This window comes from Ictidomys tridecemlineatus, chromosome 2 (assembly GCF_052094955.1).
Source record: "Ictidomys tridecemlineatus isolate mIctTri1 chromosome 2, mIctTri1.hap1, whole genome shotgun sequence".
NCBI lineage: Eukaryota > Metazoa > Chordata > Mammalia > Rodentia > Sciuridae > Ictidomys > Ictidomys tridecemlineatus.
This window is the reverse complement of record NC_135478.1, coordinates 41,762,080-41,789,120: the sequence shown is the minus strand read 5'-3', so window position 1 is coordinate 41,789,120 and position 27,041 is coordinate 41,762,080. Positions and strand designations below refer to the sequence as shown.

Below are 27,041 nucleotides of genomic sequence, written 5' to 3'. Positions count from 1 at the left end.
TCTGGGTTCTGAATAATAGCAAATTAACATGTGAGGCAAAAAACCTACAGACTTAGGAAGTCAGGCCACAAGCAGACTGTGCTGTGCAACATCACCAACTTGGAAGCCCTGTATGAAAGGATCAGAACATGAGGGCTCCTGTACCATGGAGAGAACAGCTGGCCCCCAGCCCTGCTGTAGTGATTTTAATGGCCAGGCACTGGGTTTGCATGTTCTAATACATTTAATCTTCACAACAAACCTATGAGGTAGATTTTTTATCTCTTCCATGAAACATGGCCTGCTTCTCCGTCATATTCTCTGGAAGTGTATGGTAAGGTTTACACAGCTATTTGAGAACCAAGTCACATGGCCCACTACTCCTACCACTTCCCAGTATACACACTCTTTCTTATCTCAGCCTGGGCCTCCCAATGAATGACCACATATCTCAGTTTTCTTTAACAGAGATTCACGAATTGTAATGGAGAGTACTAACCTCAAATTGCGTACTAAATTGTTTTCCTTCAAAATCATTCAGTATAATTGGCTCTACGGTTTTGTTGTTTATAGAATGATTTTAATTTTGACTAAATAATTGGAAGAAATAGCTTTTCAAATTTGCTTTTAAAAAGTAGTGTTTCTACCATTTCCTCCCAGATGATGTGCCATATACTTATTAAATTATTATACAACTCAGTTGTTTATTATATAGATTGTATATGTTGATTTTATTAAATGCTTTAACATCTTTCTGCTATTTTTTGGTTAAAATAGAGTAAGTTTTTGTATTTTATTACTTGTTCACTTATTCATCAATTTATTCAACAAATGTATTCATTTGCATTGTGTTAGGCCTTGTGGAAAATACAATAATGAATGAGACATGGTACTCTGACTTCTACAAGTTTAGAGGAAGGTATGGTCTGTAAATAAAGCCAAGAAGGGAGGAAAGAGAGTTGAATGACTCAGACATTACTGTCCTACAGGCATATGTGATTACATGACCAATGCAATTCTACATCTTGTACAACCAGAAGAATGAGAAGTTATACTCCTTATATGTATGTCAAAATACATTCTACTAACATATATACTAATTAGAACAAACAAACAAGACCATTCTATGTAAGAGATGAAGAGAAGTCCCTTCTTAAGTCTGGGAAGAGAAGACAACTTCCAATTCTAGATGTGGAAATGAAGAGCACATTTTTCTGGAAGAGGCCACCTTTTTGAGGGGTCTTAAAGGAGAGTGTCACAGGAGTAGTTGCCTTTGCTAAAAGCAGTGACTCTTCAGTTAGGTCTGCAGATGCCTGAGGGATAAGTGAAAGCAGGATAAAGCTTGGCATCTCTGCCTTCACTTTCTGTCTCCTTTATTACCTTAAACTTTGGGTCAGGTCTCCACTCAGCTCTGCATGTAAGCAGGTTAATAATTTTAGGAGAGCTCGTCTGCAGTCTAGGAATACAAGGTTTTTAGTCCTAAATTTACTTAGCTTATCTTGTCTCCCTTTAAGTTTGAGGCAAGATTCGCAGCATTGTGTTTCAGACACCTGGAGTGGTGCCTAGAAATCTTTAGCCCTTGTTCTATACTTTCTAGGAGGAGCAGGTGGCAGACATACCACCCCATGAAGAGTAACCATCTCATGGAAACTGAACTGTCCCTTTCCAGGGCCACTGGTCTGACAGATAAACATTCTGAGCAGAAATTGGAAATTGCCCCCTCAAGCAATAAGGACCTCTCTGGAGCCACCTTGAAGAACCAGATCTGAGGCAATGATCAGCCAGAACACAGTTTGACCAAGACTGCTAATTTATCCCAGTTTTTTCTCTATTTAAAACTAAAGCTCCAATCAGCAACCTGAAGATAGGGCTGGGATGTTAGATCTCACTTTGCCTTCCCAAAGTAGCTATACTGATTAAAGTTCTTTTCCTACTTTTCACCATGTTCTTTCTGGTTGATTTTTGGGACAAATGGCTAGACCTCATTGGTTGGGGCCCCTGGAGTCAGGACTCTGGCCTTGGACTCTGATGACTGGAGAACTTATGTTAGAAGAAATAATAAGAAAGGATATTGTAGGAAGAAGCTGCCTGGTACATAAAAGAATATAGGCAGCAAAGTGTGGTATGTGGGCAAAGACAAGTATGGAGTTGAGCTGGCACACACGGATCAGCAGGAGCTGAGGTTTGGCAGAAAGGCCTTCCTTCCTTACTGCATTTTTTCCTTCAGATGATTACATTTTAGGGGTCAGGGTTTGACATGCAGTGGGGGTTGGTGTGTAAACCATGCTTACAGATGATTATTCTTGCAGTAGCAATGTCTCTGTCTCTAGGCTAATTCTAACTCTATGGATAGGGTGGGGACACAGAAATCAGAATTTCTCTTTTGGAGTGCAGTTCTGCTCAGCTTCTTAAGTGAGTGTCCTCAGATCACAGGAGAAGCAGACGAGGGAACCAACACTGATACAGGCGGCAGGAGCAGGCTAAGAATAGCAGCCAGAAGACAGGAAAGACACCCAGTCTTTCTTGAGCAGATGGGTGAACAAGAAGTGGGAAGTGAAGGAAACGGAAAGTCTTGAGGAGAAGGAGGAAGGCCACGGATGTTCTGAGGAAGCTGTGGTGTACACAAGAGCAAAACACACACGGAGTGAATGAAACCCATAAGCATATGGTAACGGCAGAGGAAGGCACCATCAGAAAAAACAGAAGAGGAGCACAAATAAGATTTTTTAAGGAATATAAAAATAAGTGGCATGGGTGTTTAAAGCAGCACAGCAGGGCTGAAGAACAAGCTGTTACATGAATCACAGACCCTAGAATCAGTATACCAGGCCTGCTATTTACCATCTCTGCAACCTAGACCAGACAGCAAAGCTCTTTAAGCCTGCCTATGAGATAGTGATAATAATTGTTTCTGCTTCATATGATTGTTGGGGGATTGAATTACATGAACTTTTCCAGCTGAAAGGCTGTGCACAGTACTACACACAGTAAATACTTTATAAAGGTTAATTTTTTTGTTGTTGTCAGATTAGGAATATAATACTAGAAAGTTATTCTAATGAATTACAGATGCATGTAAAAACATAACTCCTAGGATATTCATCACGCATGCAAGGGTAGCACACACACACATATGGACCCCATATAAATCCTAAGTGTCTAATAAGAGTAACTTGGGTAAACTGTGATAAATCCATAAATAGAATGCTATGTAACCTTTAAAAATGTTCTTGTAGAACATTTAACAATAATAAATACTAATTGGGAAAACAGGGTGCAAAGTAGTAGTAAAGAGTATTCTGATTTTGAAAAAAAAAGTGTACAAAAAATATCAATTACTGATTATTTGTCAAATGGTAGGATTACAGGTGTGTTTTTCCCTTCTTTTTTGCTTTTCTCCCCCTGGATTTTCCACAATGAAATTGGATATTTTATAAAAAACCCAATTAGTATGCAAATAACATAATAGAGAAAAAACTTTAAAGTAAAAGGTGATAATCAATAAGAAAAAAAGATGTTTATATTTTAAAATGACCAAAATCAACTCCAAGTCAAACTCTAAACAACTCTATTCTCTAAACAACACTAAATAGCAAGAAAACATAAGTGAAGTAACTTGTGAAAAAAGTAAATATTTATAATGTTGTGTGCAATGTGTAAACCTTAAGTAACACTTTTTGGGTAAAGAGATTCTTTCTACACAACTGAAGCACAGGTGTAAACAGACATTATTCTTTATAGGCTGTCTAGTGTGATTCTTTAATGTACTTAAAAAACAGATGCTTACCAAAATTTCAAATAAAAGTTCCCGTTTTCATAAGGATGAAAACAAACATGTTAAATACGAATGAAAATGGCCTTAGGAATTTAGAACTGAAATTCTAAGCTCAAGATGTGAAATTTATGCTGTCAAACCATCATTTCAAAGTTGGAAATACCTTTAGAGATCATTTATTTCAACTTATTTTAATTAATACAGCAACTTTAATGTGGCTAGGTAAGTGGGTGTGGTGATGCAGTGTCTTTGGTTCTAGCTGTTCAGGAGGCTGAGGTAGGAGGATCAACTGAGACTAGGAGTTCAAGGCCAGCCCAGGCAACAGAATGAGAATTCTGTTCCCATTTCAAACAAAATAACAAATGCATAGAAAATATAGAAAGCATATAAAATATATATATAAAAAACATATACATATATGTATGTATGTACACCCATACACACACACACATGGTCAGGCAGCTAGTAAACAGCAGAACTCACTCTAGTAGGCTTCCTTTTTTTTTTTTTTTTCCAACCACTGAAGCACTGTGGAGTCCACCCTGAGACAAGCACTACCAGGGATACTGGAATTGTCTGGAGAGGATGGGTTTTCACGACAGCCATTGAGGCCCTCTTTCCCCTTGTGATCTGCTGTAATGATCGTGTTGCTCCTTCCTGCCCATGCTGGCCCACAGCAAAGACACCAAAACCAAATATAACAGTATCTTTTATGACTTTTCACTCTTTTAGTTTCTTTCAGCAAACTGAAAACAAACTACTGAAGAGTACTGTCTCCTTCATAATTCATGAGAGCTAAGTCATGGAATGGGTGCCTGGGTGCCTGTTGATAGATCAATAGATAAAGAAAACATGGTATATATACACAGTGGAGTATTATTCAGCCATAAAGAAGACTGAAATTATGTTATCTGCCTGAAAATAGATAGAAGTAGAGATCTAATGTTAAACAAAATAAAAAAACAGACTCAAAAAGATTAAGCATCACATGTTTTCCCTCTTGTGGAATCTAGGAAGAAAAAAACCCCAAAAAGTTGAGGGGGACTATTAGAGAAGAAGGGGAGACAAGGGGAGAGCTATAGGGGTGCATGACCAAAGTATGTTATTTTCATGTAGAAATATGCCATGTGAAATTCACTGCTTTGTATAATTAAAATGTACATCATACAAAAAGTATATTGCCTCACAACAGGTAAAGGTTAAAAGTGCCTGCCTTAGAAACTGGGGTGGTTAGGTAAGGCCTGGTTAAGGATTTTGCCAGTCCAGCACCTCTCTGATCCTGTTGCTTCAGCTGGCCACAGAGGATGGTGACCATCCTCACTCTCTCTCTACTATGGTGCCACAAAAATGGCAGGGCAGGTCCACAATGAGAAGTACGTGGAGAAACCTCTAAGGTTTCTAAATTTGTCTATCAAACTACAACCTGACTTAGGGCATACCCCTAGAGTTGACCAATTATATAAATCAAATCTACATTCTCTTCATTGCTTTACACGTGAAAGAGTTCCAAATCTCTTTTTGAAGCCAGGTATTGGCAGGTTAAAATAATTAATGCATATCACATGCTTGTCATGGGTTGAACATAGGGGATATTTTTATATTCTGATATATGTATTTTGGTTTTTCATACATGGTTTATGGCTCGCAACTCCCTCCCCAAGGTAGGGCATGGAAATCAGAATTTCTCTTTTTCAGTGCAGATCACAGCAACACTAAAGTTCTGCTGCACAGGGGCCAACAAGAATGCTGAAACTTGCAGGTTTTCCTGAGGTTCCCAGTCTATTAGCATTAGGTATGCAATGAAATCTCCACTCAAACCCAAAAGAGCAGGATTCAGAGAGCTTCCAGGAAGCTGAATACATGCAGGATCTCTAGGAGCTCCATGCCCTTTCTTCTATACTTTGCTCTTTGCATCTCTTCATCTGTGTCCTTTACAACATCCTTTGTAATAAATTAGGAAAATTAAGTAAGTTCTGCAGGCTGCTTGACCAACTTAATTAAACCAAGGAGAGGGGTTCAGGAAACTTGAGCTATATAAAACTGGCATCTGGGATGGGCAGCCTTGGGGAATGAGCCCTCACCTGTGGGATCTGATGCTGTCCCCAGGTAAATAGTATCAGAACTGAGCTGGAGAACACCCAGCTGGTGTGTGCTGCTGCAGAACTGCTGGCTTGCCTGCCAATGGGGAGGACTTGTCACACCTTTTGAGGACACAGAAGTCTGTTGTGTTGACTGTAGGATGAAAGCAGAGGGAAAATAGACTCCAGTCCCCCAACAGAGATGGATTCTAAGTATTTTAAAAATAGAATGTTAGGTTTACAAAATTGACAAAAAATTCTTTTTTTATTCAGCTGCCTCTCGTAAATTTTCTTGAGACAGTAAAAAATAAAATGAAAATCCTAGTTTCTTAACTTACTTTATTATTTGGCTCTACCTGATAAAGCACAAACTTCCTAGTGCCCAATTATGACTAGTGACTTTTTTTTTATAGACAGAACTTAGCATAGTCTCTCTGTGCCTCTGTTCTCTCATCTGTAAGATGGGCAGTAATTACAGACTTACCTTACAATGTCCTTGGAGGATTAAAGAAACCAATGCATATTAAATTCTCAGAATGAAAAGAACACAAGGAAAGCACTCTATAAACCCTCAGCACTTAGCTGTCATCTACAAAAACATGCTTGCTTTATATGAGAAAATCTCATTTCTGATTTGATAGTCAATTTATCTTGGACTAATTCTTCTCAATCTTTAATATGCACAAAATTGCCTGGGTGTTAAAATGTGGGGTCTATTTTAGTAGATCGTGGGTAGGCCTGGGATTCTGCATTTCTAACAAGATCCCTGTGGATGCAGGGTTCATTCATAGAACACAATTCAGAGCTAATTCTTGGATCATTAGGCCTTAACTTACTCTACTGTAAGCACAAGTACTTATAAATTATTATAAAACACAAGTGAAATACAAAATATCTTTTGTAATTTTTGATAAACAGAGGTTGTAAGTATCAGAGAATAAAAGACGCTTCTCAAACATGAATGCAAAGAAAAGTAAATTGTACAGCTGTCCATAATTTATGGTAAATTCATTCTTGATTTTTAGGCACTTTTAACACTGAGCTACATCCCTAGCCCTTTTATTTATTTTATTTTGAGATAGGATCTTGTTAAGTTGTTCAGGGACTTGGTAAACTGCTGAAGCTGGCTTTGAACTTGTGATCCTCCTGCCTCAGCCTTGGGATTACAGGCATACACCACCATGCCTGGATTCTGAAGATATTTTTATAAAAAAAAAGTGTAAGAACTTTTAGCTTTAAAAACATATGCTTTTATATCCTTTGCCATTCAACATTGTGAGCTATTTTAATCTAACTTTGCCTTTACAAAAGTTGCTTAACAAAAAACAGAATAAACAGAGAAGACAAAATAAGTGCCAGAAAACAGAATCATGGGCTACAAATTCAAAAGTAAACTGAATAAACTTACAATCCTATAATAAACATACTAGAAATTGAAATTAAATCTTTTAACTAGGATCAACCTTACATGAGTATGATGAAAGAATCACACCTCACTTACATAATTACAAATGTTATTATTTGTAAAAGCCCTAAAACTGGCTTAAAATAAATAATTATATGCACATGGTATATCTTGGTATTCTTTGCCCTATAAAAATTAAGAGGTATGAAAATGTTAAGCACAGTTGTTAAGGCAATTTCCAGTCTTTTGAACATTTTATCTGGGAAAAAAAGGGCTCTCCAAGGAAGACCCTTATATCAGAGTCTAAATGGCAATGGTGGAGAAATCTTTTGGACTGTCAGGTTGTCATCTGTGTTGTATTTTTATAACTCGGTGACCTGATCAAGCTTGTAGATCCTCCATAAGCCAATTAGCACAGATGTGACTCTATTCACTAGGCCCTTTCCTCCTCACCACTCACACATAATCAGACCATTGGATGAAACCCACATAGCCAGCTCCAGGGCCTCTGATTAAGTTTCTCATATGTTGCTGGCTGAGCAAAACCATTTGTGAATTCTCCTTTGCTGTTCCTGCCACCAAAAGTAGGTGTCTGCACAATATCAGACCCTGATAATAGGGCCTTGGCCAAGCTAATTGATTTATGTGAGGTTGACATGTGACACTTGTACCATTGTTCTCCGAACTAAATAACCCCATAACATTCTCCCATAATATAATAAAGGTAAACAAAAAAACATATCTTGCAGCAAATCCAAGTGGAGAATCAAGCAAGGTTTAAGAAATACTTTACAATTTGGTACAGGAAACAAGTGCTGAAATAGCCTTAATATTTCTTATTTTTAACATAAATACCAATTCTGAGACTTCTTGAAAGAAAAAAAAAATCAGGTGAGAAGGAGAATTATATGGCTTATTCACATGCCAATCATACTTTTCTTAGTTCATCCCTTAAACTAATATATAGAAACCCCATCTCTCACTAAGTAGCAATAATTTCAGATTTTATAAATGGTTGGAAATGCCACTTGCCCTAGAGAACACCAGAGTAAGGCCTGATACAGCTGGACACGTGCACAACACATAAACTTGAAATGTTACTTATTTATTCCTAAATGTTCAATGAACACCAGTGAGAGAGACCAGTGCATGCAAGAGCTTCATGGGTGAGTACAAGAAATCTCTGCCACTGGAAGCAGGGGCAGCAGGGGTAGCATCTGTAGCATCTGCAGGCTAAGCAGAGCACTCTCCACCTCCAGATGCTGTCTCTCTAGGTTGGGAAGGATCTGGAATCTGCAGCCTATCTAGAGCCCCTACTACCTACTGACAGCACTGAAAGCTTTCAGATGGGAGATGGGAAGGTGGTTGGGCTGAGACTGGAAGGAACCCTTGAGTTTTGTAGCCACAAGAATCATTTGGATCAGGAGAGACAGTGGAGGAAAACAACACACAACTATGAGAGCACATTTGGTTTGAGGGAACTAATCAGCTGCATATTCCTGAAGTGCTGGGAGTAGCTAGAGGGAGGATGATAATGAGGCTTGACAGGAAAAGATCACCCAGGGTCTTATGGCCACACTTCAAAACTGAAGAGTTTATTCTAGGGAGAAAAGGGACCTTGCAGAATTCTGATGGGGAGTGAGAAATGGAGGCAGACATACTTAGTGAGCAAATACCTTGGATGGATGTGGCCATTATAAAATGGGTTTCCTCTAAAATTCTTAATTAACATGAGCCTACTGTTTACTGAAATGAGGACAAACAATTATACAACATATACTATTTCTATATTCTCACACCTCCAACATACCAAATTCTGAAGTTGCATGCAACTCAGTATAGTCAATTCTGTTGCAATGCTTGTTTGGACAATGAGAATGATGTACTAGGAAAAACTGAGATAACTTGAACTTCATGTTTGCTTTATGTGTCATTTTATCCTTAAGAAATGCTAGGGGACCACAGAAAACTGCATGTAATTGAACACAGGAATACAAAAAATTCCTACATGCTTACAGGCACATACCCTAGATATATGCCAGCTGTCTTAGCTCATGGTGGGTCTTATGGGCTGGAACCCCAACCCCAATCCATCAGATTCAAAATAATTCTTTCCACCACTTCACAGTAATTCACAAGCTATTATTAAATTCTTACCTTGTTTCATGTGTCACTGATGATGTTCACCGAGTGTTGTGCCCTAATCCCATGAGCCCTGTGGTTTTATAACCATGCTTAAAACTGACTATTTTGAAGATGACTGTTCATCTCAAGATGAATACATACCTGACAACCAGATTTATATTTTTTCCACAAAGGTAACTGCAGACAAGCTTTAGTCTAGACCCATAGTAGCTCTCAGAGCTAACTGAACAAAAGTGTCCACATGAATTCTGGCTCTCTAGCAGTTAATGGTAATGTTCCCTGTGTCTTCCATCCCAAAGAGGCCCTGCAGCCATATATCTCCTCTTGGGGTGAACCTCATCCAATCCACAGCTGTAGGGCAAGGGCTAGAGCTTGATGGATTTAAGGGTAATAGCATTACGTCTTCCATTGATAGTTTTAGGAATCTTGGCCAATGAGACAAAGGGAAGACTTTGAATGGTTCTTAAAAATCTTTTGTCTTTAATATAAGGTTGCTATATTTAGGAATAAAAAACATAGGACATACATTTAAATTTGAGATAAACAATAATTTTTTAGTGTTAAGTATGTCTCAAATGTTCCATGGTACTAAAAGTACCTTTTTACCTGAAATGTAACTGGGTATCTTGTATTCTACCTGGCAACCCTATTTTAAAAGGACGCCCAGGGAAGACATAGGGAGAAAAGGGACCTTTCTCCTCTGGATGTTGGTGAATGTATATGGTGCTTACAGTTGTTGTAGGTGTCTTGTATACAACTTGGGGAAAGGCCTGATCTGTGCAGAGCAGGGCAGAAAAACAGCAAGAACATGGTTCCTTGAAGATATTGATGAGCTTCTAAATTAGCGGTTTTAAATCTCAATAACACATTTAAATAACCTGATGAAACTGAACAATTAATAATGCCTGGGCCCCATCTTGAAATTCTGATTCAGTTCTTCTGTTGCCTGCATTGCTTTAAAATTCCCCAAGTGATTCTAATGTGCAGTGAGAAATGAGAATCCCTTTGGATTTATTTATATTAATAACTTTCCCTGTTATTGGAATCATATAACAGAATTCCTGTTATATGTAGCTTAAAGAATCCTAAATAAGAACAATCTCTCTGGAGTGAAATACAAGGTCCAGCATTGAAATTTAAATCCTAATTCCCAGCAAAAGTATTAGGCCTGCTCATTCATTTGAGAAAATAAGATCATGTGTCTGCCCAACCTTCAAACATAATTTTTCTTTTTTTTTTGCAGAGACGGGGATGCAAAATCTAATATATTTTACTGATATTACTGATCTATTTTACAAGACCTTGTGCATGTTAGGCAAGTGCACTGTTAGTGAGCTTCACCCCCCAAACTCAGTTCTAAAGCCCTTTATCAAAGGTGTTTACCCTTGGCAGCAAACAGATTAGTTTCCACAATGGACTGTATTAAAGTTTGTTGTCTAGGTTAAATTTAACATTTCCATAATTATAAATGATCATATTGTACTAACCAGCCTGATTTCATTCTTTTTCATTTTTCTTGATATTTTATGGAGTACTCATTTTGGTATCATGAGGATTGAATTAGAGTTGCATGCAGAGTGCACAATGTGCTTCAAACCCAAGAGATCCCTAGAACCCAGACTGAGAATGTCCTACAAGTGAGCAATTTGGCAGCATTTCTTGCTCTAAACTGATGGGGTATTATTGTGTATTCATGGCCTCCTTCAATTTTTGGACCTTGCAGTAGTGGGTACACATATGTACATGGGCAGGTTACTGATGTATTTTACAAGACCTTTCCTTGTCAGGGGAACTCTTGAAGTATCTGAAGGCACAGAGGGAAGGATGCAGGCAAATGTTAACTGTCTTCCCTTTGTAATGGCTTCTAGGAATACAAAGGTGATGAAATTCAAGAGGTAAGAATGATAACCTGGAGGTGATCCTAAATGCTGTACTGGAAGGCCCTTCCAACAGCAGGGATAAGGATTTTGTTTATTTAATGAGATCAGGCCATGTTTAAGAGTTCATCACAGATGCAAAATAAGAAAGGAGATTAAAGCAGAACAATAAGAATATTAAAGGTGACATAAAACTGGGAAATAAGACCACAAAAGCCAGGAATTAAAGAGTCTAGTATTGGGTCTATAAATGAATGATGGGTGGAGATGGGAGAGAAGGAAGCCTCCCTTTTTACAACTGCTTTTCAAGTCCAAACATTTTTTTTGAATTCTCTTCTCTCATTTTCATATATAGCCTATAACATTCTAGGAATTTAATATAAAGCCAATTTATTCTTGGCTTATTACAAACATCATAATTTGAGTTACTGATATTAAAATTCCTATTTACTGACCAAAAATAATTTGGAAAATGACATTCTGACTGGAATGAGAGGCTATATAGATACCACAGTTAATAAGAATTCTGAGGGAAAACATCATCTCAAATAAAAAGGATGCTTTGGAAATTTGATTTATCTTTTGGTGATCCATATATTTAAGATGTTAAAAATCTATTAGTTGGCCCACACCAGCCCGCAAGGGACCCAGGCTCACAGTAGGCCCTGGTCCAACCCTCCACCGGTGAGGCAGAAACCTGCCAGAGCCTAACCTCTGGTACAGGATCGCCACTTCGGTCCAGCAGACTACCGCAGGAGTCAGACTGGGCCCAGATCTCTCCACACTGACTTGTGCAGGACCCAGGTCCAGGGTAGATCCAAAACCGCCCCACCCCCCACTCTCCAGCCTGGGAGCCTAAACCTAACCCCTTCCATCCTGGGACACTTCCATCTTGGGCAGTCATTGCCATAGCCTTCTCTACTCAGTAGCCCCTAACTTTTTGATAACAGGGAATACAAGCAGCTGCATCTCAGAGCAGGCATCCCCAAAACAGTGTGAGGTCCACTCTTTCAGCCCCATCTCTGTAAGACATTGCTTCCATCTTGGAGCACCTTAACTATTATCTTGAGTTACCTCTGCTATTGTCGCCATCAACCTTAGATGCAGTAGCATACACTGAGGGACACCAGCAGGGTCTAGAAACCCAACATCAAGGTGAGGTATAGACAATCTGCATGGTACTACAAGAATATAGAGAAGAAACTGTAGTATCTCAGATCTACACTTCAAGAAAGGAAGACACATAGACATCATGGGAAAAAAAAAGGTGGGGGAAGGAAAGTACCCCAAACAAACCAGGATACTATAATAACAGAACCTATGGACAGCGAAGTTTATGAAATGTCAGAGGAGTTCAGGAGGTTCTTAATTAAAATGATCTGTGAGTTAAAGAATGTCCTAAATGAGCAAATACAGACAAAAACTGATCACTCCAAAACAGAGATAAGAGAACAAATACAGGTAGCAAAAGATTATTTCTAGAGAGAGACTATGAAAAAAAAAGTCAGAAATCCTTGAAATGAAGGATACAATCAATCAAATAAAAAACTCAATAGAAAGCATAACCAACAGACTATATCACTTAGAAGAAAGAATGTCAGATAATGAAGACAAAGTATACAATCTGGAAAACAAAGTTGATCACACAGTGAAGACAGTAAGAAACCATAAACAGAACATACAAGAATTATGGGACAGCATCAAAAGACCAAATGTAAGAGTTATTGGGATAGAGGAAGACACAGAGTTTCAAACCAAAGAAATGCACAATCTCTTCAATGAGATAATATCAGAAAATTTCCCAAGCATGAAGAACGAATTGGAAAACCAAATACAAGAGGCTTACAGGACACCAAATGTACAAAATTACAACAGATCTATACCAAGGCACATTAAAATGAAAATGCCAAGAATACAGATAAGGATAGAATCTTAAAAGCCACAAGAGAGAGGAATCAGATCACATACAGGGGGAGACCAGTTCGTATTTCAGCAGATTTTTCAACCCAGACCCTCAAAGCCAGGAAATTGTGGAATAACATATACCAAGCTCTGAAAGAAAATGGATGCCAACTAAGAATCTTATATCCAGAAAAACTAAGCTTTAGATATATGATGATGAAATAAAAACCTTCCATGATAAACAAAAGTTTAAAAAGTTTACAACGAGAAACCTGCACTACGGAACATCCTCAGCAAAATATTCCAAGAAGAGGAAATGAAAAACAATAATGAAAACCAGCAGAGGGAGATATAACACTAAAGGAAAATCTAATCAGAGGAGAAACCAAGTCATGTTAAATACCAAAAATAAACAAAAATGTCTGGGAATACAAATCATGTCTCAATAGTAACCCTGAATGTTAATGGCCTAAATTCACTAATCAAAAGACATAGACTAGCAGATTGCATTAAAAAAAAAAAAAGAGCCAACAATATGGAGCCTCCAAGAGACTCATCTCATAGGAAAAGACATCCACAGACTGAAGGTGAAGGGTTGGGAAAAATCACTTCACTCACATTGGCTGTGGAAGCAAGCAGGGGTTTCAATCCTCATATCAAATAAAGTAGACTTCAAACTAAAGTCAATCAAAAAGGATAAAGACGGACACTACATACTGCTCAAGGGAACCATACACCAACAAAACTTAACAATTATAAATATATATGCCCCAAACAATGGAGCATCTACAATCATCAAACAAACTCTTCTCAAGTTCAAGAGTCAAATAGAGCATAACAGAATAATTGTGGGTGACATTAACACACCTCTTTCATCACTATATAGACCTTCCAAACAAAAGCTGAATAAAGAAACTATAGAACTCAATAATACAATGAATAACTTAGATTTAACTGACATATATAGAATATTACATCCTTCAACAAGAGAATATACTTTCTTCTCAGTAGCACATGGAACCTGTACCACAAAGCAACTCTTAGCAAATATAAAAAAGTAGAGATACTATCCTACATTCTATCAGATCATAATGGGATGAAATTAGAAATCAATGGTAAAATAAGAAATAAAATCCACTCTAACACCTGGAGACTAAATAATATGCTACTGAATGAACAATGGGTTACAGAAGACATCAAGGAGGAGATTAAAAGGTGTTTAGAGTTGAATGAGAACACAGATACAACATATGGAAATCTCTATGACACTATGAAAGCAATTCTAAGAGGAAAGTTCATTGCATGGAGTTCATTCCTTAAAACAAGAAAAAGTCAACAAATAAATGACTTAACATTACACCTCAAAGCCCTAGGAAAAGAAGAACAAATCAACACCAGAAGCAGCAGAAGACAGAAAACAATTAAAATCGGAACTGAAATGAATGAAATTGAAACAAAACAAATGAAAAATTTGACATAAAAAAGCAATCATGAAATTCATCTGGAAAAATAAGAGACCCTTAGCAGGAAGAGTGAAGCAGGTAGCATCACTATACCAGACCTTAAACTATAATACAGAGCAATAGTAACAAAAACAGCATAGTATTGGCACCAAAACAGACTGGTAGACCAATTGTACAGAATAGAGGACACAGAGCATAACCCACAAAATTAATATTATCTTATGTAAGACATAGGCACCAAAAACATGCATTGGAGGAAAGATAGCTTCTTCAACAAATGATACTGGGAAAACTGGAAATCCATATGCAACAAAATGAAATTAAGCCCCTATCTCTCACTGTGCACAAAACTCAACTCAAAATGGATCAGATTTAGGAATAAAACCAGAGACGCTGTGTCTAATAAAAGAAAAAGTAGGCTTTAATCTCCATCATGTGGGATTAGGCCCCAATTTCCTTAATAAGACTCCTTTGGCACAAGAATTAAAATCAAGAATAATAAATGGGATGAACTCAATCTAAAAAGTTTCTTCTCAGCAAAAGAAACAATCTGTGAGGTGAATAGAGTGTCTACATCTTGGGAGCAAATTTTTAACCCTCACACATCAGAGAGAGCACTAATCTCTCAGGTATATAAAAACTCAAAAAAGTTAAACACCAAAAAAAAAAAAATAACCCAATCAATAAATGGGCCAACGACTTGAACAGACACTTCTCAGATGATGAGATACAATCAATCAACAAATACATGAAAAAATGTTCATCATCACTAGCAATTAGAGAAATGCAAATCAAAACCATCCTAACAATAAGTGTTGGCAAGGATGTGGGGAAAAAGGTACACTCATACACTGCTGGTAGGACTGCAAACTGGTGCAGCCAATATGGAAAGCAGTATGGAGATTTCTTCGAAAATTGGGAATGGAAGCATCATTTGACCCAGCTATCCCTCTCCTTGGTCTATACTCAAAGGATTTAAAAACAGCATACTACAGGGACATAGTCACATCATTGTTTATAGCAGCACAATTCACAATAGCTAAACTTGGAACCAACCTAGATGCCCTTCAATAGATGAATGGATAAAAAAAAATGTGGCATATATACACAGTGGAATATTACTCAGCAATGAGAGAGAATAAAATCATGGCATTTGCAGGTAAATGGATGGAGTTAGAAAAGACAATGCTAAGAGAAGTTAGCCAATCCCAAATAAACAAATGCCGAATGTTTTCTTTGATATAAGGAGGCTGATTCATAGTGAGAAAGGGAGAAGAGCATAGGAGGAATAGAGAAACTCTAGATAGGGCAGAGGGGTTGGAGGGGAAGGAAAAGAAGAAATGATGGTGGAATGTGATGATCATTATTATCCAAAGTACATGTATAAAGACACAAATTGGTGTGAATATACCTTGTATACAACCAGATATATGAAAAATTATTCTCCATATGTGTAATAACCATTGTAATGTATTCCACTGTCATATATAAATAAAAAGAAATCTGTTAGTCATACTACAATGTCAGGGCTAAAAAGACTTTTCCTCTCCTATATATTTAAAAAAATTGTGATGAACTGCATTTTATAATCAGACCAACACCCCATATCAAGGTGAAGCTTATGTTAGTGAAATCCACTAGTCTAATCAAACTCAACTATAAGAAAATTAATTAGATGCATTTGTAACAAATGACATGTTTATGTAAAGGATTAATGAGGCATTATAACAGGATCTCAGGCTGCTTTTGCTAAAGCAGTGACTCTTAGGCCTGCAGATGCCCTATGGGTAGCTAAAAACAGGATGAAGTTTGGCATCTCTGCCTTCATTTTCCATCTGTTTCCTTTACTATCTAAAACTTTGGGTCACAACCTTGTTCAGCTCTGCATATAGGCATGTTAATCATTTAAGGAATGTTGACTAAAAATTGGTAGTTCAAAGTTTATGAGCTCTAAATGAACCTATTCCAACTCATCCCCTTCCAGACGGAGGTCAGATTTGTAAGGACATTAGACTGTGAGCGTTTATAACATCAGACATCTGCAGTGTTGCCTAGAAGTCTCCAGTCATCGTGCCCTTCCAGGACCACATATCCAAGACACAGACATCCTGAGCATTAGGTAGAAATTGCTCCTTGCAACACCAGACTGGAAAATAATGTTCAACCAGGAGACAGTTTAACCAGGATTGTTAATTATGCATTACTCCCTGCATCAATCTTCCTCTATTTAAAACTAAAGCTCCTGTAAGGACTCCAAAGACAGGGGTGAAATGCAAGATCTCACTCTGCCTTCCCAATATGACCAGACTGATTAAAGATTCCTTTCTTGCTTAGTATCCAAGTTTATTTCATCATCACTGCCACAAGACAGAAAAGTGATGAATTTTCCAAACTGCAGTTCCCTTTTCACTAACCTAAGGCATTCATTAACCTAAAGCATGGAATTAGGGAAAATCTTTCCCTTTCATAGCAGGACATATGGAGTGAGTATTTACTTTGTGCAGAAGGGGGAAAAAAAGCAAATATGGCCCCTGGAACAGGGTATGTTGCCCAGTGAGTAGAGCATGGCTGGGTTTTGCCCCCATAACCTGCCCCTTTCTCCCATGCATCAGGTGTGAGGTTTCCCTCAGACTGCAGTACTTCCAGGTGTATGAATTCCTATCACATGGCCCTTGGGACAGGAAATAAGGAGAAATAAAAGCAGAGAAAGAGAGAAAGCTCTGGTAAAGGTGCCCAGCCTCCTACTGACTCTCTGGGCATAAGATTCAGTTTAGTTATGAGGAATAAACCTAAAGGAGTTCCTTAGCCTTAAAGTTTCAGGGGTAGAGTGAAGGCTGATACACGTCTCCTCCCTTACTATTCAGTAAGTCTAGATGTCCTTTGACAGGCCTAGAATTCTTCTGGATTAAAACTATAATCTCTTCAGAAAGCTATTATAGGTGGTTTAAAGAATAAATGATGGGATGCTAGGAATTAAAGTTCTGAAAGCAGGCAGACATTGTAGGGAGGGTGGTTATACCATTGTGGGAGCAGGGAGACAGCATTACAGAAGCCACAATCTAGCCTATGGCCTTGGCTGACTTTCACCACCTGCACAAGATTAAATCAAATCCCTCATTTCCCTCTAGGCCACACACATGTGCATTTTAGGGCACAAATAACTTGTCCCCAAGGTAATGTGGCATTGAAAGAAGACATAATGTGAAGTTTCCAGAAAGGTCACTGGAGGAAACAAATGTTATCAATAACACATTTAATTTAGCATGATTCAAAACCACAGGAATTTCTGGCCAGGCATTGTAAATATATCTAATTGCTTCACTTAAGTTCTCCCCAAGCCATCCACTATGCCTCCTGGGCAGTGTTCAGGATGGGTACAATCTGGCATCTTTGCATTTTATGGAGATGATGAAGATGAAGACAAATGATGGAGGAAGAAGGCTCAGCATGAGAAGGATGGGTGTCTCATTGGCTTCAAAGGGCACTGTCCTACAAAAAGCATTACAGTGAAGGCGCAGGACTCCACTGCCTGGGATTCTGCTTTCATGGGCTCCTTGGATGTTTTGGTTTAAAATAAATTTATTGAAGCATAAAGAAGCAAAAAGGTTGGTTGTAAAAAATGTTTATAAAACCTAAATTGGGGTTGGGGATGTGGTTCATGTGGTAGCGCGCTCGCCTGGCATGCGTGCGGCCCAGGTTCGATCCTCAGCACCACATACAAACAAAGATGCTGTGTCCACCGAAAACTGAAAAATAAATATTGAAATTCTCTCTCTCTCTCTTTTTTTTTAAAAAAAAAAGCTAAATTGAAATGTCATGCTATAAACTGTGGAAAACTGAGAGCTTTTGATGATGTTCCCTTTGCTGTTCATGTTATTTTACATGAGCTAGGTGAGGTGACTAGATGGAGATGGAACTCTCCCACAAAGATACAAGGTCTACCCTCCCTGACCTTAAGCTGATTCATCAGCAGACCATGCACAAGATTTAAATGACTAGCTGACTATCATAAATTGGGATTAGATTAAAATTTCTCTCATGATATTTAAAAGCAGCTAGAAAAACAGATTTCTGAACTCATATCTGTTCATTTCAGTTAACTTGGTAAGTGGGAATGTGATGCAAACAATACTGTATTTTAATCCAGTTATCATTAACATTATTGAATAAATGATGAGAGATTACCAATGTAGCTTTAAGTATTGAAAGATCCTATATAACAAGACAAATTCTAGAGGCCAGCATTCAATTCCACCCAGTCCATAAAAAAATCCATTGTGATTGAAACTTCCCATGTGTTCCTGGGTAGTATACACATCATTGACTTGAAAGAAAATCAGGTAACTAGAAAATTCTGGTGTCCTGGGAAAGGTACACTCTGTTCCATTCTTTTCCAACCACCAATTTAACTCAAGTGGCCTGAAAATCCACTGCTAAAACATAACTAATTACAACAAAACTGGCTCTGTTTCAGGGGAGGATAAGATAGATTATTCTGTCAGTTAATTGCCTACTAAGTTGTTGGCTGCCTTATCATATCTGCCTACAGCCTTTTCACACACACAGTCATGGGGTTCTCTTAACCTTTCCCCTTAAACAGAGGTTGGCTTAGGAGTGGGCATGGAATTGAATTCTGCCCATGGGATGAGAAAATAAGCCTCATGAGGATTTCCCAAATACTGTCTCTGGAAAGGGTGTGTGTGTATCTTTACTGCTTATAACCATATCTCTTCAGTAAATGAGTTTTAAAAAAAATTTAGTTTAATTACTTAACTTCCCCTTCTCCAGTTTCACTATAAGCATTTTATCTTATATTCCTTATTCAGGTATAATGTTTTAAATTACAGTTTCTAAAATAAGGCCAGAAGTAGATTAGGTAATGTTCAAGTTGTCTCTACTTCCATAGGTAAATAAGAATCCACTTTCTTTTCATTCACCTGATACTTTTTGTTATTCTGTCATGATAAAGAATAGACCAAAGAATATTATAAGATTAAGTCCTATTAGTATGACCATGGTGTATGTTCAGACTACTAAGGGGCAAAGAGGTGTGAATGCAGGGTTATAAACACACGGGGTGAGCCCCTCAGAAGCACTATGAACCCTTGGTGGTGGGTTTATCATTATGCATCCTGTCTTAGGTAGGGATATCTAGCTCAGGAAGCTTTTGATTTTTCTGTCCTTTCTTGAGAATTCTGAATCATGGATATTTTCAGGTTTTTGAAGATTGATATATAATTATCATAAACATAGCAAAATGTCTTGCAGTTCTTCAGGAACTTAAAAAATAAATCCTTTTTAAAAAATATTAGAATTTATTCACATAAGTCACTTTTAGAGTTTTCCTTATATTCATTATCTTCCCTATCTTTTAACCATAGCAAAGATACCATTAGAAAATAATTTAGCAACAATCATAGAACATGACTAAAAACTTATTTAATAGATAAATGACCAACTAAAAAGCACATTTCTAGGAAACTTAAGTACTGGATGACACTTGTCATGTAAAATAAAGCATAAAATATTAAAAGTATCAAAATTTTCCATTTTTCTTCAAGACAAAAGAGCTTAATTAAAACCTAGTTTGAATTAGGTAAGACTTAAAGGCTCTTTTGAGAAATAAGACAGAAAGAAAACCAACTTCATGAATAAATACCAATCTTCAAAACCATGGTATGATGGGTAGTAAAGTGAGGCCAATTTTTAAAACTCTCTACTTTGTTCACAGTTCAGTAAAGAAGTTTAATGATGTCTTTTATAAACATCTGCACAAGGGTTAATCTGTTACCTCTTTAGAATTTTAGTTAAATATGGCCCTCTCATATAGCCAGATGTATCTTTATCTAAAGAAGATAGCCTGCAGATTACAAAAGGGCTTTACATGGTACACATACAGGAGATACCAAGAGGGAAAAAGTTCTGCGACATAAGGTGATGCTCATCCAGGATATGTTGCACCTGTATTGATTTTGAAAATCATTTCTCAAAATACCATTATAAGCAGATTTCACCACACTTGGGATGATAGCTATTACTAGGTTATCTTTGGTTGTATGTCAGTTTTCAACTGCTATTGTAACTTTTTGATAATTGACATCAACACTCTTGATGCTAGACTGCTTTAAAAGATTAATGGAATCTTGAAATCTGAAAAGCATCATATAGTTTAATTCCAGGTATCTTGTTTCAATTTCTGACCAGTTGCTGGTGTGAGAAACTGATGATAATGACTTAATAAAAAACTATCTTGAGCTTTTTCAAGGACACTACCCCTTCTTCACACCAAACTGAGCTGAAATAAAAGCAAAGTGGGTGCAAGGATGGTGGGTACCTAATCAGGCTTGGTGACACTGAGACTACTCCTATGTCAGGTAAGTAGCTCATCACTCCCATGGGAGAATGATTGCCAGCTGTGGGCCTGAGCATTTTCCAACTATGCACTGTTAGGCTGTGATAACCATCAATCAAATCTTACATCAATCAAAGCATATTTCATGTATGTACTTCCTGGGCTGACAGGAAGACTCCGCTCTTTGTGCTTGAGAAAATTTGAGTAGTGGAGGCTTTTGCAGTGGCAATACATGTGTTATCACTTCCACTCACAATTCACTGGACAGAACTAGTCACATGACTTTGACAGATCAAAGGGGACAAGGAGGTATAATCCTAGCAAGAGATAGCAAAGAGAACTGACTACCACACGCTATTTCATAAAATAATAAAACTACTGTATTACTTAAAAAACCATGAACTTTCTCTTAAAAATTTCTGCCTACTTTCTCCCCACAGGTTAGGAAACATTAAATTTTGAATGATCACTTCCATTCTGTCTCTTGGTTCACAGCACATCTATGTAGGGAGTTAGACTTACCCTATTTCTATTTTTGTTCAACTTCTCAGTTTTATGTTAAAATATCACCATCAAGAGATGTAATTAATTTATGTTGTAGACTAATCCATATGCTACCAAAAATATAATAGAATGCAAATGAAACATGTCTCCATATGCCTTTCTCATTTGTTATTCCTTTATTCTGGCTCTTCACATACATGATTCTTCATACAGACAGCTCTTCTAATTTATTATGCCAATGCATTCTATTTTTGTTGTAATTTTTAGTTATTATTTTAAATCTCAGTCACCTGTGTAATACTGAAGAGTCAAATGGTTCTACAGGGCCTGTTATGAAAGACAGTTCCCACAACACTACCTTCCACTTCCTGTTCCCAGAAGCAACCTCTTTCAAATTTTTTGTTTGTTTGTTTTGTTAGTTTGTATTGTTACTTTTTAATTTTTCTCCAGTGTTTTCCCACTATGGAAAGAGATTTAGTTCTACTGACCACCACCTTCCTGCTCTCTCCTCTTCTCATGTAAACATACAGTTTGTACACACCCCATCTGTGTGTGTGCCTAAAGAAAACTCTTCCAATTTCCTGCTTGAAGAGTTGAGCATATTGGTGCTCAGGGAAGCAATAGGAGGAGCCCATGTGTGAATGTGTGTGTGGGTGGTGGCGTGGTATCCTCAAACTTTAGGACTCAAGTATATTCATCACCCCTTTTCCAATAGGGTAGTTCCATAGTGGAATGTGCCTGATGCTCTGCTTTATGCTTCTCTGGAAATGAAACTTCTGGTCTTCTACTTAAGTGGGGAAAGAAACTGGATTCTTTAAACACTTCCATGAATTATCATCCCTTCAGTTCTCTTTTCATCCTCATTCTCAGTTCCTGAGTTCCTGGAGGATTTCACAACCTAAATGCACTTGCTTCTTGGGTTTTACTTACTGACTTAGTACTTGGTTACCAACTACTATCTGCTTTAAACAAACTTTTTTTTTTTCTGTTGTCTTTTCTTTTGTTTTCTTATTCTCTTATTTTCCTTAGGCTGGAGTTTTACAAGGGAGCAGAGTTAAACTGGTCACATTAAAGGTGCCATCTTTAAACAAAACTGTTCTATTGTGCTGTTTTTTAAATTATAGAATTACAGTTTCTAAATAAAAGGGATCTGAAGACAGCATGCAGTGAACTCTTCCCTTCAGAGAGCAAAGTACAGTCATGTGCTGCAAAATGATGTTTTGGTCAATGAGGAACCCCAGTGATCCCATAGGATTATGTCAGTGATATCATAGCTATTTAGATGATATAAGTACATTCAATGATGTTCACAGAACAACAGAATGGCCTAATAATGTATTTCTCAGAACAGCCCCATCATTATGTGATATATAACTATATATTATTTAATTTGCAGATGTAGTAGTTGAAATACCAGGAAGCTGATTATCTTACTCAAGGACATCCAAGATCACATAGATAGATACCTTATTATTTATTCTATATACTTTGAATTATCATCCCTGTAAGGTTTTGTAGTTCATTTTCCCCCCAATTTAGGTCCGTTCCAATTATAGCTAGATCCTGTATTACTATTACAATGTCTCATCTTAAAGTGAGCATATGAGTTCATATTAGTATATCAGGTGTTAAACTAGCCATAAAATGTGGTTAAACAAAGTTTTATAAAGTTATTTTATAAAGATTTCAGATACTACCAGGTTTTTAAAAAATATTTTTTAGTTATTGATAAACCTTTATTTTATTTATTAATATGTGGTGCTGAGAATCCAACCAAGTGCTTCACACTTGCCAGGCAGGTGTGCTACCGCTGAGCCCCAGCCCCTGCCTACAAAACAAAATTTTTAAAGCAGTTGACATGCTTTAGGTACGTCCTATTGGGAAATGTATACAATGGATCTTACAGAGCAACTATCAAAACACTATAACTTAAATGTAGTTTATAGCTTTTTAAAAACAAATAGTAAGATAATTATTTTTAGTTTTTAAGAAATACTTAAAATGGAAAAATTAGCTTGGTTTATTTCAAATGTCATAATCTCTCACTGATATAATGTTATTTGTTAAATTTCAGAAGAAAATGGGTTTTGACAAAAATGCATTTTGCAGAGGACAGAAGGATAGTCCAGGGATTTGGGAAAGATTAAATTCATTTTTAATAATGCTACTTTTTCCCCCTGCTAATAAAGAACATAGCCTTAAAATATTACTAAATTATACTACTAAAACAAAGATACTTTTGATAAAATAATTTGTTTTAGTTCATGAAAGTTATAAGAGCTTTATAAAAATGGGCACCAGGGGAGCTTTTGTAAATGCAGCAATCTAGAGGAAAATGAAGAATAAAAACCAAATAAAGGGTCTTTAAATACTTACAGATTCTTTCCTGCCCATAGTTTTGCTGTGTGAGCGGGACCGGGAGATGTTGCTAAAAAAGGAATCTTTTTTAGTAGCAGATGAAGGTGGGGAGCCAGTGAATTCTCTTCCTCCAGGCAAACTCTCAATGCTTGGAGATGAACTGATGTTTTTAGAATTTTGCCCTGTAAAAAAAATTAAGTAGCAATAATGAAACTCGACTGTTTCAGTAAACTATTGAATCTACCACTTTTGATATATGGTCAATTATGACGCCACAAACTGAACATAAAGATGCTGTGGAATTTTCAAATGGCATTTTTATGTATCAGCGTAACTGCCAATTTTTCTTTTTTGGTACTGGGGATTGAACTCAGGGGCACTTGATCACTGAGACACACCCTTAGCCCTATTTTGTATTTTATTTAGAGACAGGGTGTCTCACTGAATTGTTTAGCACCTCATTTTTGCTGAGGCTGGCTTTGAACTTGAGATCCTCCTGTCTCAACCTCCAGAGCTGCTGGGATTATAGGCGTGGACCACTGTGACTGGCATAACTACCCATTTTTAAAACAATGAAGTACCAGTATAATTTCCTGTATGTAATCTGTGCTACACAGCTTATGCATATAATATTTTTTAAGACTTAAAAATCAAAAAACTATAGATCAATGGTTAAATTAATTTTCTCCTCACTAATGGAATAATTCCTTAACTATAGAAACAGAACCTATTATACTGTACATTAGTAAGATTAAAAAAATACACAATTTTCACCAAAGTTTTTTTAGAAGAGACTCTTTTCCTTTTCTTGATTGCAGAACATATATATGGACTACTGGTTATGTACTACAGGAAATGGGACAGTCTGGTTCATAGGACCTTTCTAGATTGTGCCCTTGTTAGTATAAATGTGTCTGTGATCCCCTGCAATGCCTTTCTTCACTGAGAGAACCTGGACCCAGAGAGCTCCCTCAGACATGAATAATGGCTCTAGTATGTCCCACTGAGAGTGTGGGTTGGTGTAGAAGGCCACCAAAATTGCACAATGGGAATACTCTCATAGGACATTAAAGGAACTTATTAATGACCTAGCCCATTAGCAACTGAAGGCCTAGTAAGTGTCAGATGCTTAATGGCTACTGGAAGAGAGGAGAAACTACAACTTTCAAAAATCTTACCCCTTATAGAGTTTACTTTTTAAGTGAGGGGACATGGTCAAATATATTAGTAAAACAGATATAATTTTATATGGTAGTAAGTGCTCTCAGAAACAAATCAAAGGAGATTTGAGTGCTAGAAGAAGGTGATGCAATTTTAAATAGAATGGTCAATCAAGGAAGGTGTCACTAAGAATTGAGGTACAATGACATCTGGACAGAAATTTGAAGAAAAGTGAAGTACCAGCTTTGTATAACATATGAAATCATAGCAAAGGCCCCAAGGCAGAACTTTGTACAAGGAACAACAAAGTGGCCAGTGTGGCTAAAGCTAAGAGTGACAGGGATAGATAGGAGGTGAGGGTTGGGAGGAAGTAGGGGATCAGAATAGGTGTGGATTTGTGGACAATGCAACCACCTTTACTCTGAGAATGGAAGCCATGGAACATCACTGTAGGATTTAGGAGAGGAGTGAAATGACTTGACTTATATTTTAAAAGAATCATTTTGGCTGATGTGTTGAGAAAAGAATTGGGGAGACAAGGGAAAGGGAGACAAAGGCAAAAATCAGGGAAACCAATTTTTGCTACTTCAGGTACCAACACTAATCACAGCTTGGTGGAAAGAAGTGTTCAGATTCGGGACAAAACTGACTGGATTTGTTAGGGGTACAAGAGGAAGAAAAGAGGCAAGTTTAACTTCAAATTTTTGATCTAAGCAAGAAGTATAGTAGAGTTGCTACTTATTAATGGAGGAGGAAGGTTTTAGCAATAAAATCAGTAGTTCAGTTGTAGACCTGTTGAGCTGTGATACCTAATCATATATTCAAAATAAAGAGTAAGAAATTCCTTATGAGTAAGGAATGAATCTGGCTTTTAGGGGAGAAGGATGAGCTAGTGAGATAAATTTGAAAGTCTGGCATATGACATATAGACTGTATTTAAGCCATGAGGTCCTCAACAGATGTGAAGGGCACAGAGAAAAAGGGGTTAGAACCCCAAATGGGTCCGTTGGGGTGACTCAAAATGGGGTAGGGAGGAAGGGCATGGGAAGAAGAGTACCTTTGCATAGGGAAGAGGGGTGGGGAATAAAGGGAGGGAGAAGGGGAATTACATGGATGGTGGAAGAAGACCCTCATCATTATACAAAACACATGCATAAAGATGTGAGAAAGAAAGAAAGAAAAAAAAAGAATAGCATTACCTTAGATTAGGTAGAGAGAAGTGATGGGAGGGGAGGGGTTGGGAGGATAGGAAGGATAGTAGAATGAAACAGACATTACTATTACTGTGGGTATATATGTGACTGCATGACCAATATGATTCTGCAACCTGTACACTCAGAAAAATGAGAAATTATATCCCATCTGATTCAAATGTATGATATGTCAAGGTCATCATACTGTCATGTGTAACTAATTAAAACAAAAACAAAATAAAAATGAAATATATTAAAAAATAAAATTCATCATGATAACAAAACAAAACAAAACGGGTCCCCTCGGGAATGTGGAGGTTTAAAAGTAAGGGACAGAAAGTGGCAAATAATTATGTACTTCTAGTTTTGTGTACCTGGTCTCAAGGCTAGCCCATGGAAGCCTCCTCTGTATTAGATACTAGGGGTTCAGACTGAGTTTCTATCTACCAAGAGTTCAGAATTTAGGGACAAGGGGACAAATGATAAACCAGGAATGATGAAAGAATGTTCTTTCTCAGGAGAGAGCAACTGTCTCTCCCTTGGCTGAGAGGAGAGAGTCAAGACACATTTCACACAGAGGGGTGACAGACTTGAAAGTGCTATTATGTCTCCTTTAAGGAAACACTTGCTGCCTCAAGAAATACAGTTAGCTGACTGCCTCTAGCTGTTAGGTTGTCTAGGACCTACTTCAGATTTTGAACCAAATCCATGCTCTTCTCAGTGTGGCTCCTAGCTAGTGACTGGAAGCTAGGACCACCCAGTTCCACCCAACACAGAATTCTTCTGGTAGGAAACCTTAGCTGCAGATTTCCCTATCCAGTTGATGGAGACATGTGGTAGGTCTGCATT

General features: G+C 37.4%; 1 protein-coding gene across 1 annotated transcript in view; it reads right to left on the bottom strand.

Moving 5' to 3' along the window:
• Tbc1d5 (TBC1 domain family member 5) overlaps nt 1-27,041 on the bottom strand; it is a 507,456-nt gene that overhangs the window by 31,183 nt on the left and 449,232 nt on the right. Inside the window, exon 20 of the mRNA XM_078038310.1 lies at nt 23,857-24,020. Within this exon, the coding sequence (XP_077894436.1) occupies nt 23,857-24,020 (164 nt within the window). The remainder of the gene's footprint in view (nt 1-23,856; nt 24,021-27,041) is intronic.